We start from the raw sequence: 14592 nt of genomic DNA, 5'->3' as shown, positions 1-14592 counted from the left end.
CTTTACCTTTGGGTAGCTGTGTTGCTTTCACATTTAATTCTGATCATGTAAACCCATAGTAGTCTGTACAGAGATTCCAGTGCAACTCGAGCCATTTTGGGGTCTTTATTCTAGAAGAAATAATAYAATGTAAGAATAAACTTTAAGCACAAATTAGAGAAACAAATGCTGAACTTTCACTTTTGATGGATGCAGAGGTTTATAGGTTTCTTAATAAAACCCCAGAAGGATATCTCTTCATAACACCTCAGAACCCTATTCCTGAAGCTGCAGGATGCCTGCTCCTTGGACCTACCTTTTCTACTAGTATTTAAGCTAACAAAGGAACTAAGTGCAATTTCAGAGTAAGTTAAATGYTATGATTTAAAATCTCTATCTGAAGCCAGGTTAATTTGACTCTGAAAAGAAAACTTCATCTTTGATTAATTCCATCATTGTAGAACTCTGTCAGTGTTGGAGAGACTGCTGCAACGAGCCCTGTGTGGCTAGTGGTGCAGCAAGTGCTCTGTTTCACCCTGCCTTCGTGGGAAAGAAAAAGGTCAGGTTCATGTTTGATTGGGTTTTGGTCTCTCTCGAGCTATCAACTTTTCTCAGTAATGCTGACTGCACTGCAGCTGTTTATTACAATTAAGAAAAACAGAAGATATTCAAAGTAGGTTAGAAGAATATGGCTTTTGTTGTTGTAGTTGGAATCGACAAAAGTGAACAGCTAAACAGTTTCTAGCATCAGGGGATAAAATTATGGATGGAATCAGGTGACATCAGTAATGCAGCACAATAACCTAAAATGGATTTATTACAGATCAATAATGCACAATATGTACTAAATACTAATAAAGTTTTAATACCGTATTAAAACAGAAGATACTAACCTTGAGATTGGAGAGGCAGTTGTTGAGGAAAACATGCCATCTGTTTAGAAAGAATTGCTTCTGACTGACACAAAGCAGGCATGTTACCAAAGGATACAAAGCCTAAACAGGGAATGGATGAAGATACCATATTATTTGCATGTCAACACAACATTAAACTAATCTCAATTTACAGAGAACTGTAAATTTAAAGCTTCAGCTCCTCCATTTTGTGCAATAACGTTAGCCTCCATAAACATATCATTAAGTAGTACAATTTAAAAGGAACGTTTCTCTGAAACAGTTACAGACATATTACAGATGAATGAAAATTCTGTCTTTTAACAAAAAGATGGGTCACAACTTTATAGTCTCACAAGGCTAATTTCTATTGATTAACTCAGAAATGATTGCATGGAAATAACTACCCTATAACACAATAACAAGACCCACATAGATCACTAAAACTTATGTATACTCAAATATCACAATATACTTCAAAATTTGCAATCGTGACTTTTATTTGCAGATGTATCCAACATCATAAAGTGTGTTTAATTACAGGCAATGTCTAGATCTACTAGCAGGACATCTTATGAACTAGAAAGTAAAAAGAGGCAAAGGAGAAAGCAGAAGCTCAAATGGTGGAAGTTTGCCAACACTCCGTGTCAACACTCARCTTGGATTGACACTCATCTTGCAAATGTTGGGCTAAACAAATCAAGCTATAAAGTACCTATTAATTTTGAAACTGACTTGGCTGTTTCAGCCCCTTTTTTTCATTTCCATTCTCATATTAATGTACCCAATAAGGACTTCAAAACTATTAATCAAGAAAAAGAGGTAAATTTCTGTAAAAACAATGTTTCCCAAAATTAATCCTATGATTCTAACTTAAATCACAACTCAAAGTGATACATCACAGCTTCTGATCCCATACTATACAACACATTACCTATAGCCAGGTTAGACTCTAGTACATCTAATTTTTAAAACCTTAATGCAGAAGAATATATAAGGCATAAGATAATTCTGTCTTCTTACAGAAGGATTTCTTATCGGGTTAATATTATGACTATCACAGCTGAATACCTGACAGAGAAGTTACAGAGTTTAGCAACATCCCAAGAGAGATACACCTCATCCTAAAGCAGAGCCCAGGGACAGGACATCTCCTGAAGTTCGTAATCTCTCTTTTCCCTACCAAGAGAGACTCAGATGCTAGATCAGACTTTTAACAGGCTTTAGATAGAAAAATGAGGTAAAATGAGCAGTCCCCATCCTGGCTGCGCAGTGATCCTAGCGATTCACAAAACACTGACCCCRGCATGGAAGGCATGGCATGAAGGTCCTGCTCAGGCTCTTATGAATGTGCTGTTTGCCTTTCCTCCCCTCCTCCTTGCAATGTTTGCCTCTCTAATCACACCCTCACAGGAATCTATCTGTTTTTAACCCTGCAGCCCCCGGTGCAGTCTGTGTAGACAGGCAATCAAATGCAGGCCCCAGCTGTGCGCTCCTTTCTCCACTGCTGACTTTGGCGAGCAGAGCCCCGAGTTTGGAGAAGTTCTATGTAGGGTAAAAACTGTTCACCAAAGCTCTTGTCCTGCTGTAGTTTGAACATTTTATCATGTCAGCATAGTGGAACATAGCCACATAAATGCAAAAGTGAAATTGCAAATCCATCTGTGATGTCCCACTAATTCAGACCGGCTCAGGACTTCTCCCCGGGAGAATGTTCTGCCTCTCCCTTGGAACTGAGCAGTGGCTGATGCAACGACGTGCTCGCTTTTGCAATCCCCCAAAAAGGTTCACTTTCACCAGGGCCTGGCATTGCCGGCTGGGAACAGCGAAGTCTTTTCGACTTTCCCATAGGAGAGGAAAGGATGAACAATAACTTTCTTTACAWAAAAAGGTCCAAGACTTCAAAACAGATTAGCTAACGCCGCAGCGCTGACRTGCGCTGACCCAGTTGGAGAGACAGAATGCTTAAGGCGGCCAGCGTCAAACTGACTCAGATCTTCATTTAATTCAAATCAACTCATGCTTCCAAAAATATACTGCTGTGCCACTGTTCATCTTACAAGAAAAAATGAAATAGAGAGCAGCACAGTAGCCAAGTTGCTGATTTCAAAGGGCATGTGTTATATATATTTTAGTCCCTACAACGTATTATTTAAGTCCTGTGAAAGAGTTGTTCCCACATGTCTCATTTGTTCTCGCTTGACAAGCCGTGAACTCTCCTTTCTCCTCTCCTTCTAATGGTTATACACAAGAATTAGAAGAAAATGTASACATTTAAAACTCATAAACCCAGAAGCTGAAAACATCTGTTTGATTTAGACTGAATCAGAGCATGTTTTGAATAACCTAAATGAGGTTAATTTTTGTAAGTACAATAACCTTTTTTTGGAAACAGAAATGTATTAGTTATGAAGCCAAATACAGAAATAAATTTTGCAACTAATTTGGAGAATTTCGCCAGACTCTTGCTCAGAGATTTCTGATGAGGAATTTTAGCCTCTGTTTCTTGGGGTTACTAACCAGTGAGTGCTTCTTTCGTGAAGAAAGTTCAAGTGTTGTATCATACAGGCTTTCAACAAAGTTCCTCAGGCAGGGGACATTCACTTCATTTTTAACAGCCTAAAAGAAAATTTCACGTTAATAACTCATTATTTCACAACCTGTTTTATCTAATTTAATGAAATTATGCAAACAACACAAAAAACGAACTCACAGCAGCTACAGGGACAAGAATTTCAACAAACAGTCCTGCCAATGCGTGCTTGATATCTTTGTCTTTAACTTCAAGGAAATAATGTGCACATTCCTAAAGCAAAACAAAACAAAAAGGAGAAACATAAATACCATATCAGCTGGAAAAAAAAGACATCCAAATGTTTGCTGAATGCGCATCATGTGTTGGTGCCTATTTTTATCTTGAAAATCCCACAGAAAACATTTGTTTTGATTTTTGTCTTAAGTTCTAAATTTGCATTCTCGAGCAAGTGCAGAGCAGGACATAACCCGTGAGACAGACCGAGGCTCAGCTGCTCGAATCCTGATAATTCAGAAACTCTCTGCTTAGTCCAGCTGTGCAAGTTGTTGCTTTAGGGAGCGCAAGGGAGCTGGACTCGGGGCTCAGTTCAAACCTTGCCAGTGTACGTGTTCAGGAGCGGGAATAACAGCCCACAACGCTGCTTTACATAGTGCTCTGGGAGCTAAATGGGACAGAAAAGGAACTTAATTTTCTGGTATGACACTCAAGACAAGGAATGCTAAATATTTTGAGGAAAAAAAATATCGCTGGATACATTTCAAATTAAGAGTCAATGTAGAGCTGTGCTACGTGAGAGAAGAAACCAGTGGTCCAAATGAGCACAAATTTCAGCCTGCAGTTCACAGCAGAGAAAGTAAAAAGCTGTGGGATGTGAGGCTTGAAGGTTTGGGGTTTACAGAATCAAAACTCTTTTTGCCAGCGAGCAGCATATGGGGACTTGGGGTGCAAGGCTGATGAGAAGTTAGAATGTTCATCGGAATGGGGACTGGGGTGCTGAAGGTCAGAACAAGCAGAAAGCAATTGTACATTTATTTACGTAACGTAGAAATGATATACGGGGAATCACCCAAAGAACTAAAGAGAAGATGAAGAGGAGCTCGTTTTAAGAGATCTGAAAGCCACAATTCTGTTCTTAGGAATTTTACCTGCATAAACTGAAGAGAAGCTTCAAAGTCCTCCACAGGATACATCTTAATGCGAAAGAATTTCATTCCCATTATAAGACTGATAATGCTTTGAACCACATATGGGCTTTGTTCTTTATGCCTTAGTTCTTTTAGCTCAGCCATGAATTTCTTCTTTACAGCAGGAAATCTGTGAAATCGTACTTGGTAGTTACAACAGTACCCAAATATCTGAAATGCTTTGGAAGGTGTGTAAATGGGGGGRAAAAAAAAGCTTTGATTGTAAAGTATCTTTCGAGTCAATATGTGAATAATGTTATTTTGTGTRTGTGAAGTCTATATATTAGCACAGTCCTCAAGAATTCTGTCTCACTTTGCCAGTATTTTTTCACCCGTTCCTCATTTGGCACACTGTTGTTAACCTCCTGCTTTGTTACAGCCAAAAATGAATAAATACTATTTTGCTGGCGCACATAAACATTGGGTCAAGTTGACAGCATGGGCTGTTGGAAATGTTCTTTTTCTTCTCATGGTATGAGTGAACTACTTCCCCAACACAATAAACTCAAAAAAAGAAAAAGGTGTTCAGCCTGACCTTAATCTCTTTGAATAAGGGTATCTTTCCATATATTTTCTTACCTGGCTCCTTTTTTAAGCAAGAGCAAACATCATCATTAAAATAACCCAGCACATGCTTATTGCAAAGCTAGGATGAAAGATGTCTTTACTGGAAATACACAGGATGTTTTCAAAGGGACATGCTTAAATGTTAACCATAAAGATGTTCACATAGGCCAGTATAGCCAGTTTTTCCTAGTAGTCACTGCAGTATCACTTAAGCATGAGATACAGAGGCAGGGGGAAGGTTAGTGTCCCTCTTTCACTGTCTTTTGAGACACTTTATTCATTGGAATGCCATATAGAAAGGTCAGCCAACAGGACCGCCTGTCCCTGATGAGATAATACGAAAAGAAGATCATTTTCCTGGGCAGGTGTAGCAGGTAACCTTGTTAACACCTCTTATAGGGAATACACTGGAGTTGAAAGAAGAAGGTTCGCAGGAAGAAAATGTACATGGGTAGGAATAGCTCAGCTAGGCCCTTTCAGAACTGAAGGAGGAGAAAAAAAAWTAATCTCCTATCATAGAGAGAGCAAATATAACTAACTGTTCATGTGTACTGGTTCTATCTGCTTCCTGAAAATTCAAGATTGGACTCTATAACGTGTTATATGTCATTGTACCATCCACTGTAAAAAATGCAGGAATAGGGATTCAGAAGTAGTTGTATTAAATTCTAAAATGAAATAATTGCYAGAATTTTTTAAATGCTGCTGAAGTGGAGTATGGTCAGTTTTAGGTTTGCTGTGATAAGAGAAAAAATAGCATATACAAAAAAAAAATTAATTGAAATAGGTCTTTTCAACCCTTGTGGCTTTCCACAGAGGTCATCTATGAGACAAGTAAAATACTGCTGTTCTGGTCTGCTTTAATTTATTCAGAATCATTTGACTAGATGGAGAAAGCCTGTGATTTCCTCAGCTTCTGCTCTAGAACACCTCAGTGAACAGGTGACTTGATATTTATTCTTATACATTCTTTTGAGAAAGTCACAATAAAGTCACAGGCTGACCAAGTAAAAATTCCCAGATATTCTTTAGGTAAGATATTAAACTGCACTTACTTTGCTTGAGCTAGAACACCTATCACTTCTGCATACAAATCTGCAACAATATGCATATTTCCAGTGTTAGGACCAAGGTACCTAGCATGAAATAAGAAAGAATTTTGTTTGTCAGATGGTTGAGAAAGCAGGCTGCTTAAACCACTACAAGCAAACAATTCAGCAAGTTTTTTTTTCCACAGTATTTTTATATAAAAAGAGCCTTACCCTTCTTTATATTTAAAGTGCTTGAAAGCCAGGTTAATAACATCATGTACCAAACTGTCTATTACAGGATGAAGAGGAATCTGAAACACAAAATAAAACATAACTGGTATACATATATTGCCAAGAATTTTTTTAAATGTTGCTTTATAATTACTTTTTATATATATATATATATATACATATATATATATATATAAAACTTCTAGCTGCATACCTTAGTGCTAGGATTACTTCTGGCTCTCTTCCCTATACAAATATTATACCAGTTGAAATTGGTAGCAGCTAGCTAATGAAATAACTGAAAGGAGGTAGCTATTCAAGGTTTACTTAGTAAAGGATAAATAGTTCAACTCCAAAAAATTTGTATGAACAGAGTTCTGTGTCCTATATGTGCAAGAAAGAACAACAATAAACAAATAGGCAAGTTAGCGCTCATGTTTTTATTATCCTCTTTAAGATGGAAATAGAAACAAGCAAGATTCTTGAAATTAGGATATAAAAATATTCTGTAGTATCATAACTTACTCCATACCTGTTTCAAAACTTCTATTAATACTAAAGAAAAAATAAAATCAATAGCCAGATCTCTTCTTTCCATTAAATAGTCCCTCTGCTGTTCATCACTGCAAAATCAAAAAAAGAAAAAGGAAATAGTATTATGAGACATGCCATGATTTATATGCCTTTTTCACATACACATACACATATGTGTATGTCACATACACATATGACAGTGCATACTTTTACTAATCAAATTGTACTCCAGCATTTCAGACTGTAATGCACTGATATACTCTTAAAATCTGAGAAAAATAGAACAAATCTAACTTGCTACATTCACCAATTTTCACATCTTTCACATCTTCATTTCTTCCCTCATTTTCTTCCAGCTTGACATCAACATAATACTCTTTTTAGGGGAAAAATAATTCAGATTCTATATCTTAACAAATGGCTTAGACATGTTGGATTCTGAAAACCGCTATAAAAGTAGCTCTGGAGAATCCACAAATAAGCTACATATTCTTTTAAGAGCTGTTCCAGTGTAATTTTTTAGCTATGGCATTATTTATAAGCTGTTAAAATGCATTCCAGGTGTTCAGTAAAACTGAAGAATAAATGTTTGAGGCAACAGAAGTAATATCTATTTGGATCACCCATTCACAGTTTCAAAGTACATTGAAAAACTGGCATGAAAATAAACAATTCAATTTGTAAAAGGAAAGCTTAAAGGGCTAGTCTTACTCTCTTGGCAAGGCAAAGTTATCACAGATTYAAGGAAGACTTCTGAATAAACTATAGATTCCAGCCCAATTCTTACACACATAAGTACTTCATTGATTACAACTGTTCTTATGTTCTTCTAATTAAGTACATATTTAAGAAATCAGCTTGATCAATGACTAAGTTATTTTCACTTTGGTTTTCTTTGTTTCACATAACCTGAGAAAGAGCTKGGGATAATGTACTTATTTGAATACTTTTAATGGACAGAGGGGCCCTGTTTCACTTGCAATGAGAATTTCACTGGTGTTCTGAAGATACCTGTAGCTGAGCTGGATTCCCTGCAACAGGCTCCTGTACTGGTCAGTGGAGAGAAAGAAGCACTTTCAGGGAAGGATTCATCCCATTTAAAAGGACACATCTAACAGACTTCCACTGACCGTAACGAGAGCTTTGAGAGTCTGATTCAGGTAGATGCTCATGTTGTAGGTATTTAAAACTTAGTTCCTACCCTTTCATTCCAGCAGCTCTTTTCTTCACAGATTGGGATTCTAATGTAGGGAACTGCTCATTTCCCAAYAGCAAGTCTGCTGGTGTTGATTCTCATCCTGTTTTATTATGAGTGTATCAAGCTAATACAGAGAAAGCGTAAGTTAAAAGACTGTATGTGTAAGAAGTGCTCAGACCTCAGGGTAAACCGAGCCCAGCTGCTGCCTTAGCACTGAGGAATCACTGCTATTGAAAGAAATGAAGATATTTGTCTGTGGCTTTGTCTTTTTGTTTGCTGGTTTCCTGTAAGACCTAGGTCAAATATCATAAAGCTCTCTAACTGATGTGCAAATTTTTGGATTGAAGATCGGTGTATACAAAATTCTGGAACTAACCAGAATGCTKCATCTAAAATAAATCCTTCCAAGCACCAAAGAATTATTGCCTGAATAAAGCTGACAGAAGYAGTTTTAGAAACCACTACTTAAATGATATTATGGCATCAAAAATGGCAGCCAGAAACAATACTTGAGCTAAGAGGAGCATAATTTTAAATCTATGATTGCTGCACTCCACCCAGGTAAAGCCAAGAGGATAGTTCCCAAAACATGCAGAGAAAGATGTGAATAACATTCAAACAACTAGGATGCTACAACAGCTGACGGGTGAAACAGAATACATTTAATCTGGACATCCATCAGTAATGCATGTCGACACATTCAAAGTTATACCTTTTGGATTTAGTGCTTGTTCTTGGTCTGTACTCATGAGATTCATCTTCTATGCCATTTTGTCTTTTATACCAATCAAACAAAGTGCGCAGAATGGAGGGTAGGCAATATTCGGAAAGGGAGCTCATTGAACTAATTACCTATGGAGAAAACAAAACAAATCAAAATGTGTTCAAGAGTCCTCTTTTTTTTTTWATTTTTTATTTTTTTTAAGGAAGGACTCATTCAATGGTTAGACCCATTATTTCTTATCTTCACCTCTTCTCTGAAGTTCTGTAACTGTGCCACAAGCAATGCGTTAATATTTTGAATTTCCYGTTGAAAATAAGCAGAATTATAACATGCTGCATTTGAGTAGTGTGTCTTTCCAGACAAAAATATGATAATAAAAAATATGTATTATATCTTACAACATACTAGAGACCTCTCTGTTTTTTTGCATTACATAATGTTAACAGAATTGGTTTGAAGCACATGAAAGGAAAAGAGATGGACCAGAAATACTGTCTTATGGGTTCTATCTGACAGCTGGCTACCCCTCTTCAAGCTCACAATATATTGAGAAAAATAACCAACTTTAAAATAACCTCAACCAATGGAATATACAGATGCATCTCACCATTAGCCTCATCAACTAGATGACTTAGGTGTCCATGCTAATCTACCAAACTAGACTTCTTTATATATACAGCAAAATATATATGGTTGGTATCTTTGTGTGAACAAATTAATAAAAAAACTGCATGCAGTTCTGGGCTCCCCAATATAAGAGGGACGTGGAGCTTMTARAGAGGGTCCAGYGGAAAGCAACAAAGATGAATAGGGGACTGGAGCATCTCTTGTATGAGGAGAGACTGAGTGAGCTGGGCCYGTTTAGCCTGGAGAAGAGAAGGCTGAGAGGGGATCTGATTAACATGTATAAGTTCATGAAGGGAGAATGTAGGGAGGAAGGGGGCAAGCTCTTMTCAGTGGTGGCCAGTGACAGGACAAGGGGTAATGGGTACAAATGGAAACCCAGGCAGTTCCATCTCCATGTGAGGAAGAACTTCTTTCCTGTGAGGGTGCCAGAGCCCTGGAAGAGGCTGCCCAGGGAGGCTGTGGAGTCTCCTTCTCTGGAGATCTTCCAAACCCGCCTGGCTGCCACSCTGTGCCCTGTGCTCTGGGTGTCCCTGCTGGAGCAGGGGGTTGCACTGGGTGATCTCTAGAGGTCCCTTCCAACCTCAACCCTTCTGTGATCCTGTGATTCTGTGAAAATAGTCATAACTCATTCTGGAAAAGTTCCTGGTTAAACAGCTCTAGTAGCACACTGGTAAAGAGTGTTACTGTTTACTCAAAGTTATCGTGTTCTGTGTCACCAGTTACAGAAATATGATTAAAAATAGTACTACTAAACTGTGACTTGAACTTTCTGTTGGAGCAAAACCATAAAGTTGCAATACATGAACAGATCAAAGCTATGATGATACAAAAAAAAAATCCAAGAGGATTATATATGAATGTTTACAGCCATAGAAATTGAGTACTTGCTAGGAAGAGAGAGTAATACCTATTTAAAATATGAATGAATTACTGACCTACAGATTTTTGACCTCTTAGGGGTTCCATCCTGCAAACTGCTGAGTAACAGCAGCAAAATGCAGAAAAATGTCCTTGGCATTTCACGTCAAGTATATTGATAATTATATTAGCTCTTGGCAGGCTTACCCACTTGCATAAATATAAAACATCATGCATGTTTAGAGGCTTATGGAAGAACAACAGTAACATCTAACATCTCATATATGACCAAGCTCAGGGGAAGTCCGTGCCTAAGACAGGAGTAAAGCAAGGCTTTACTTAAGCACTATTTTCAGACACTACCAAGGCCTTAAATGACAAATTTTCTAGGACGATGGCTAGTTTATATAAATGGCTGATATGTTTTTCATGTGTTTTTTTGTACATTTTCAGTTTTTCAGCCTCACGAGTTCACTAATCTACAGGTATGTGTGGTCTAAAGCTTATGAAGCATTTTGAGACTGAAGTACCATTATTTTGATTGTAGTCATGTATTATGGCTTAAAATAAGTATGCAGCATTTAAGACAAGTATAAAGCTATATCAACTTCCTCTGTAATAAAAAGTCTGCTTCTATAAAAGTACTGTTTTAGAAAAGTATACAGCTTTTCAATCCAGTGTTTTCAGTATCTTTTACTACCTGAAATGTTGAACAAGTTGCTGTGGAAGAGGGTGTGAAGGCACTGCCTGCAGCACTGACAGGAGGCCTTTCATAAGGAATTACAACCGCCCAGGTCAAATTAAACCAAAGCCTTCAAGCACAGAGCACTTAAACACTTGAAAGACATAAATCAGCTTGTGTCAGGGTAAACTCCTACTCACTATCACTTCTCCATTGCTTTCCAAAGTTTTCCTGAAGCTGGCATCAAACTAGTTATTAATTTTTAGATGTAAATAAAAATGGTTTTCTGGGGAAGAAGATAAAACCCAGCAAGAGCAGCAAGAGTTTTGTGAGAAAAATACATTTTTAAGATCATGAAAAGATTGTAAATAAAAAATAAATAGCTGAAACATAAGTATCTTTAAGAGATCACAATATTTAACTGTAAGTGGAAACGTGTTTCAATCAGATCTTTCGGCACATTCTCTAGGTATATATCAACGGTGTTCTCTAAATCTCAACTATACATTTTACTCACCATAAAAAGCCAAAAAGACTCGTGTTAAATCTCCACATGCCATACTTTCTGAGCCGAATTTACAGTGTGTGTCTTCAGCAGGGATAAAAGGTCAATATACTTCTTTTTTAATCTTTCTGTCATTGCATTTTTGAGACAGGAAGGAAGGGTGGAATGGGCAAAGACCTGGCTCTCAGAGAACAGGAAGGGAGGGAAGTCTAGCCAGCGTGTTGGTTACTCAACCCTTTCATTTATTGGAAGTAAATCCGGGAGGGAGATGAATTCTAGCTCTGTGCTGCTCCTGAAAGGGAGTGCACAGATGTACAAATATGTCCTTGTTGTACAAATGATCATGTTCTTCCATCATAAATGAACTACCTACTGTATAGCTTTAAGGAGAAGAAATCTGCACAAGTGCAGAGCTGTTTGAAACTTATGTTCACAGTATATTAAATATACTTTATGTAAATGTTTAATATTTATTTTGGATTAATATGTAGAAGTAAATTAAATGAAATTCTGCCCACATAGTTTGCTACAATTTATGCACCTTCATAAAAGTCTTATTATATTGTCTATATACAAATGTAAGAAATGTTTACACTAACAGCAGATCAATAATACTGATTTCTATATTAACAGCAAATAAATTCAAAACTACACTCAACTTCCAACTACATTAATTTCTTGACTTTGGCTTCATTTTTTAAGCTATTCATGTTACGATATAAGTTAAATGTCCGTTTTATCTCCTTTTTAATAAGGGAGACTGGCAAAATTCCCTTTTGCATAGTGTTAATTTATTTTTTCAAGTCTATCATTTGCAGGGTGTTTGCATATCATTTTTAAAATCAAATTCAAAATAATTGAACTGTAAATGTGCAATTTACAATTTACATCAGGAGAGACATTTTACATTTTCGACCAATGCTATCAAAAGCAGAACTGCCTGAACATTGTCTTAGCTGTGCTCATGACATCCACAGCTATGCAATAATGTCTCCCCTTCACTGAACTTCCACTTCATGCATATCCATAACCAAAAAATGGAGCTATAAGCAATATAAGTGCAAGAAAAATAAAAGTTGCAATGAAATCCTTGGTCCTTGAAATCAAAAGCAAAACTCTGATGGACCCTAAAAAGACCCAGTTTTCATCTCAAATACATAAAATTAAGAGATATAATGAATAAAATTGCTATTTCAAATACTCTAGACAGGAGTTTGGGGGAGATGGAGAACTGCACTCTAATCAAGATAGCTAGATGCTGTTTGCAGTTGTGCCCTTTGAGGCATTTACCATTTTTCCTTCTGCACATGATATATTCGCAGAAGCCAATTTATTTTCCAGCATGTAAGCTATAATAAGCCAACTCTCTAATGCAAAAAATGTGTAAACTACAGCATTAGAAGCAAATTGTGCAGTTGTGTTTATGACGATGTCACTTCATTCGCACTTCAGTTCTAAGCCATATTTCTTAAAGCTGATAACTCTTAAGTTGGACTCCCTAGTTTTCATTTACGACCCTGGCTGTGCAAGTTAAAAAATCAGGTCATCATCATCAACATCTTTGCAGATGAGTAATTTCATCTTACTTGCCCATAGATCTGCAACGCTTACAATTATTTTACTACAGAGATAATATTTTAGATGAAAGCATGAAGAGGATCAACTGCAGCTATACATTTACTTCATGAAAGAGACTAATGCTGCTGATGTGGTTACTCACACACTGCATCTGTAAGCACAGGGCAGGATGGAAACGCTCACATAGCAGGTTATTGTTGGCCTCCTTGGYTATTATACTAGCCACCATGTTTAAGCTGTTAGGGAAAAGGGACACTTGGCCATCAGTATTTTGCTTAGTGTCTTATTTTATCTGTGTATATTTGTAGTTTTCACATTTATTATGATTGTATTTTTATTTTCCTATTTTAACTTGACCTATCTCACAGAAATGCATATAATGTAAATTGTTTCTGCTTTCCAGTTTGCATTCTCTAATCTACTGCACTTCTAAGAAAAGAGTATTAGAACAAAAATGAGCCACTTGGCTGTTTGTGCTGCAACTGTTACAACAGGCACCTCATATGGATGGATTCACAGGAAAACTAACAGTTCCACTGCTATGCATTCAATTCCATGGAAGTAGGTAAGTAGGGCCAAAACATTACACACAAGTTGTATTTTATATGGAGAAATGTCTGCTGATCCCAACTTYAACAGTGCCCTTTTCCTGCTTCCAATGGTGTCGATTCATAGAACATTTATGTGCTATGGCAAGAACAGAACATGTATTAGTAGGGGCTGAGAGCAGACGAGTAAAAATGTTTCCTTGGGACCTCTTTCTGGATAATCACTTTGGTTTCTTTTACCCTAACTTTTGATCTTTTCATGTACTGCAACTTTATGATTTCCTGCAATAGGAAGTTTAAGTCATAGTTCAGTAGTACTATGTTTAATAACATGTCTGTAAGTGGTGACAGAGAGCACATTAATGCTGGAACTCGAGTGCTCTTTTCCAATAGGCAATTAGAGTTGTCGCATCAGGAATTTTAAAGCATGTTTTAACATACATTATAAAAATATGTAAAGCTGAATATAAAAATTGTATATATATATATATATATAAATGTGTACATATATTAAAAACTGTATATATTTTTCTGTATATGTTTTCTTTAGATATACGTATGCCAAGAAAGCAAAACATAGTCAGTGTTAGATGACTTGCACTGCAGTTTACTTGCCGTTTGCAAGGCAAATGGTGAGATGTCTTGCATGTCTGATGAGTTAGGTTGCTCCACAGCTCACGCCTTGCTCAAGATACTATTCTTAGTCTGCGGAGGGCGATGCAGAGGGCAGCCAGACAGGGCCCACATGACAGGACTGCAGGGTACGTGACACCTGCCTAATGGGAATCACTGCTGCTGCATCCATACAGCCGCTCAGCCCCCAGGCCTGGAATGGCAGGATCCTTATGCAGAGTGTTGGTGAGAACCATCCTGAACGTGGCGTTTGGGAAGGGGCAGGATGAAAAAAACGGTTTCTC

General features: G+C 37.2%; 1 protein-coding gene across 1 annotated transcript in view; it reads right to left on the bottom strand.

The window, feature by feature from the left end:
* The window catches only part of FRY (FRY microtubule binding protein), a 193951-nt gene that overhangs the window by 95447 nt on the left and 83912 nt on the right, over window positions 1–14592 (bottom strand). The window contains exons 4-12 of the mRNA XM_026049852.1: window positions 8866–9005; window positions 6954–7044; window positions 6422–6501; window positions 6215–6295; window positions 4554–4722; window positions 3586–3678; window positions 3393–3491; window positions 873–974; window positions 7–110 (exon numbers count right to left, since the gene is read on the bottom strand). Of these exons, the coding sequence (XP_025905637.1) occupies window positions 7–110; window positions 873–974; window positions 3393–3491; window positions 3586–3678; window positions 4554–4722; window positions 6215–6295; window positions 6422–6501; window positions 6954–7044; window positions 8866–9005 (959 nt within the window). The remainder of the gene's footprint in view (window positions 1–6; window positions 111–872; window positions 975–3392; window positions 3492–3585; window positions 3679–4553; window positions 4723–6214; window positions 6296–6421; window positions 6502–6953; window positions 7045–8865; window positions 9006–14592) is intronic.

The sequence above is a fragment of the Nothoprocta perdicaria genome, unplaced genomic scaffold (genome assembly GCF_003342845.1).
Source record: "Nothoprocta perdicaria isolate Ctin4 unplaced genomic scaffold, notPer1 scaffold_62, whole genome shotgun sequence".
In the NCBI taxonomy this organism is placed as follows: domain Eukaryota; kingdom Metazoa; phylum Chordata; class Aves; order Tinamiformes; family Tinamidae; genus Nothoprocta; species Nothoprocta perdicaria.
The sequence above is the reverse complement of the archived record's forward strand: the minus strand, read 5'-3'. Positions and strand labels throughout refer to the sequence as shown.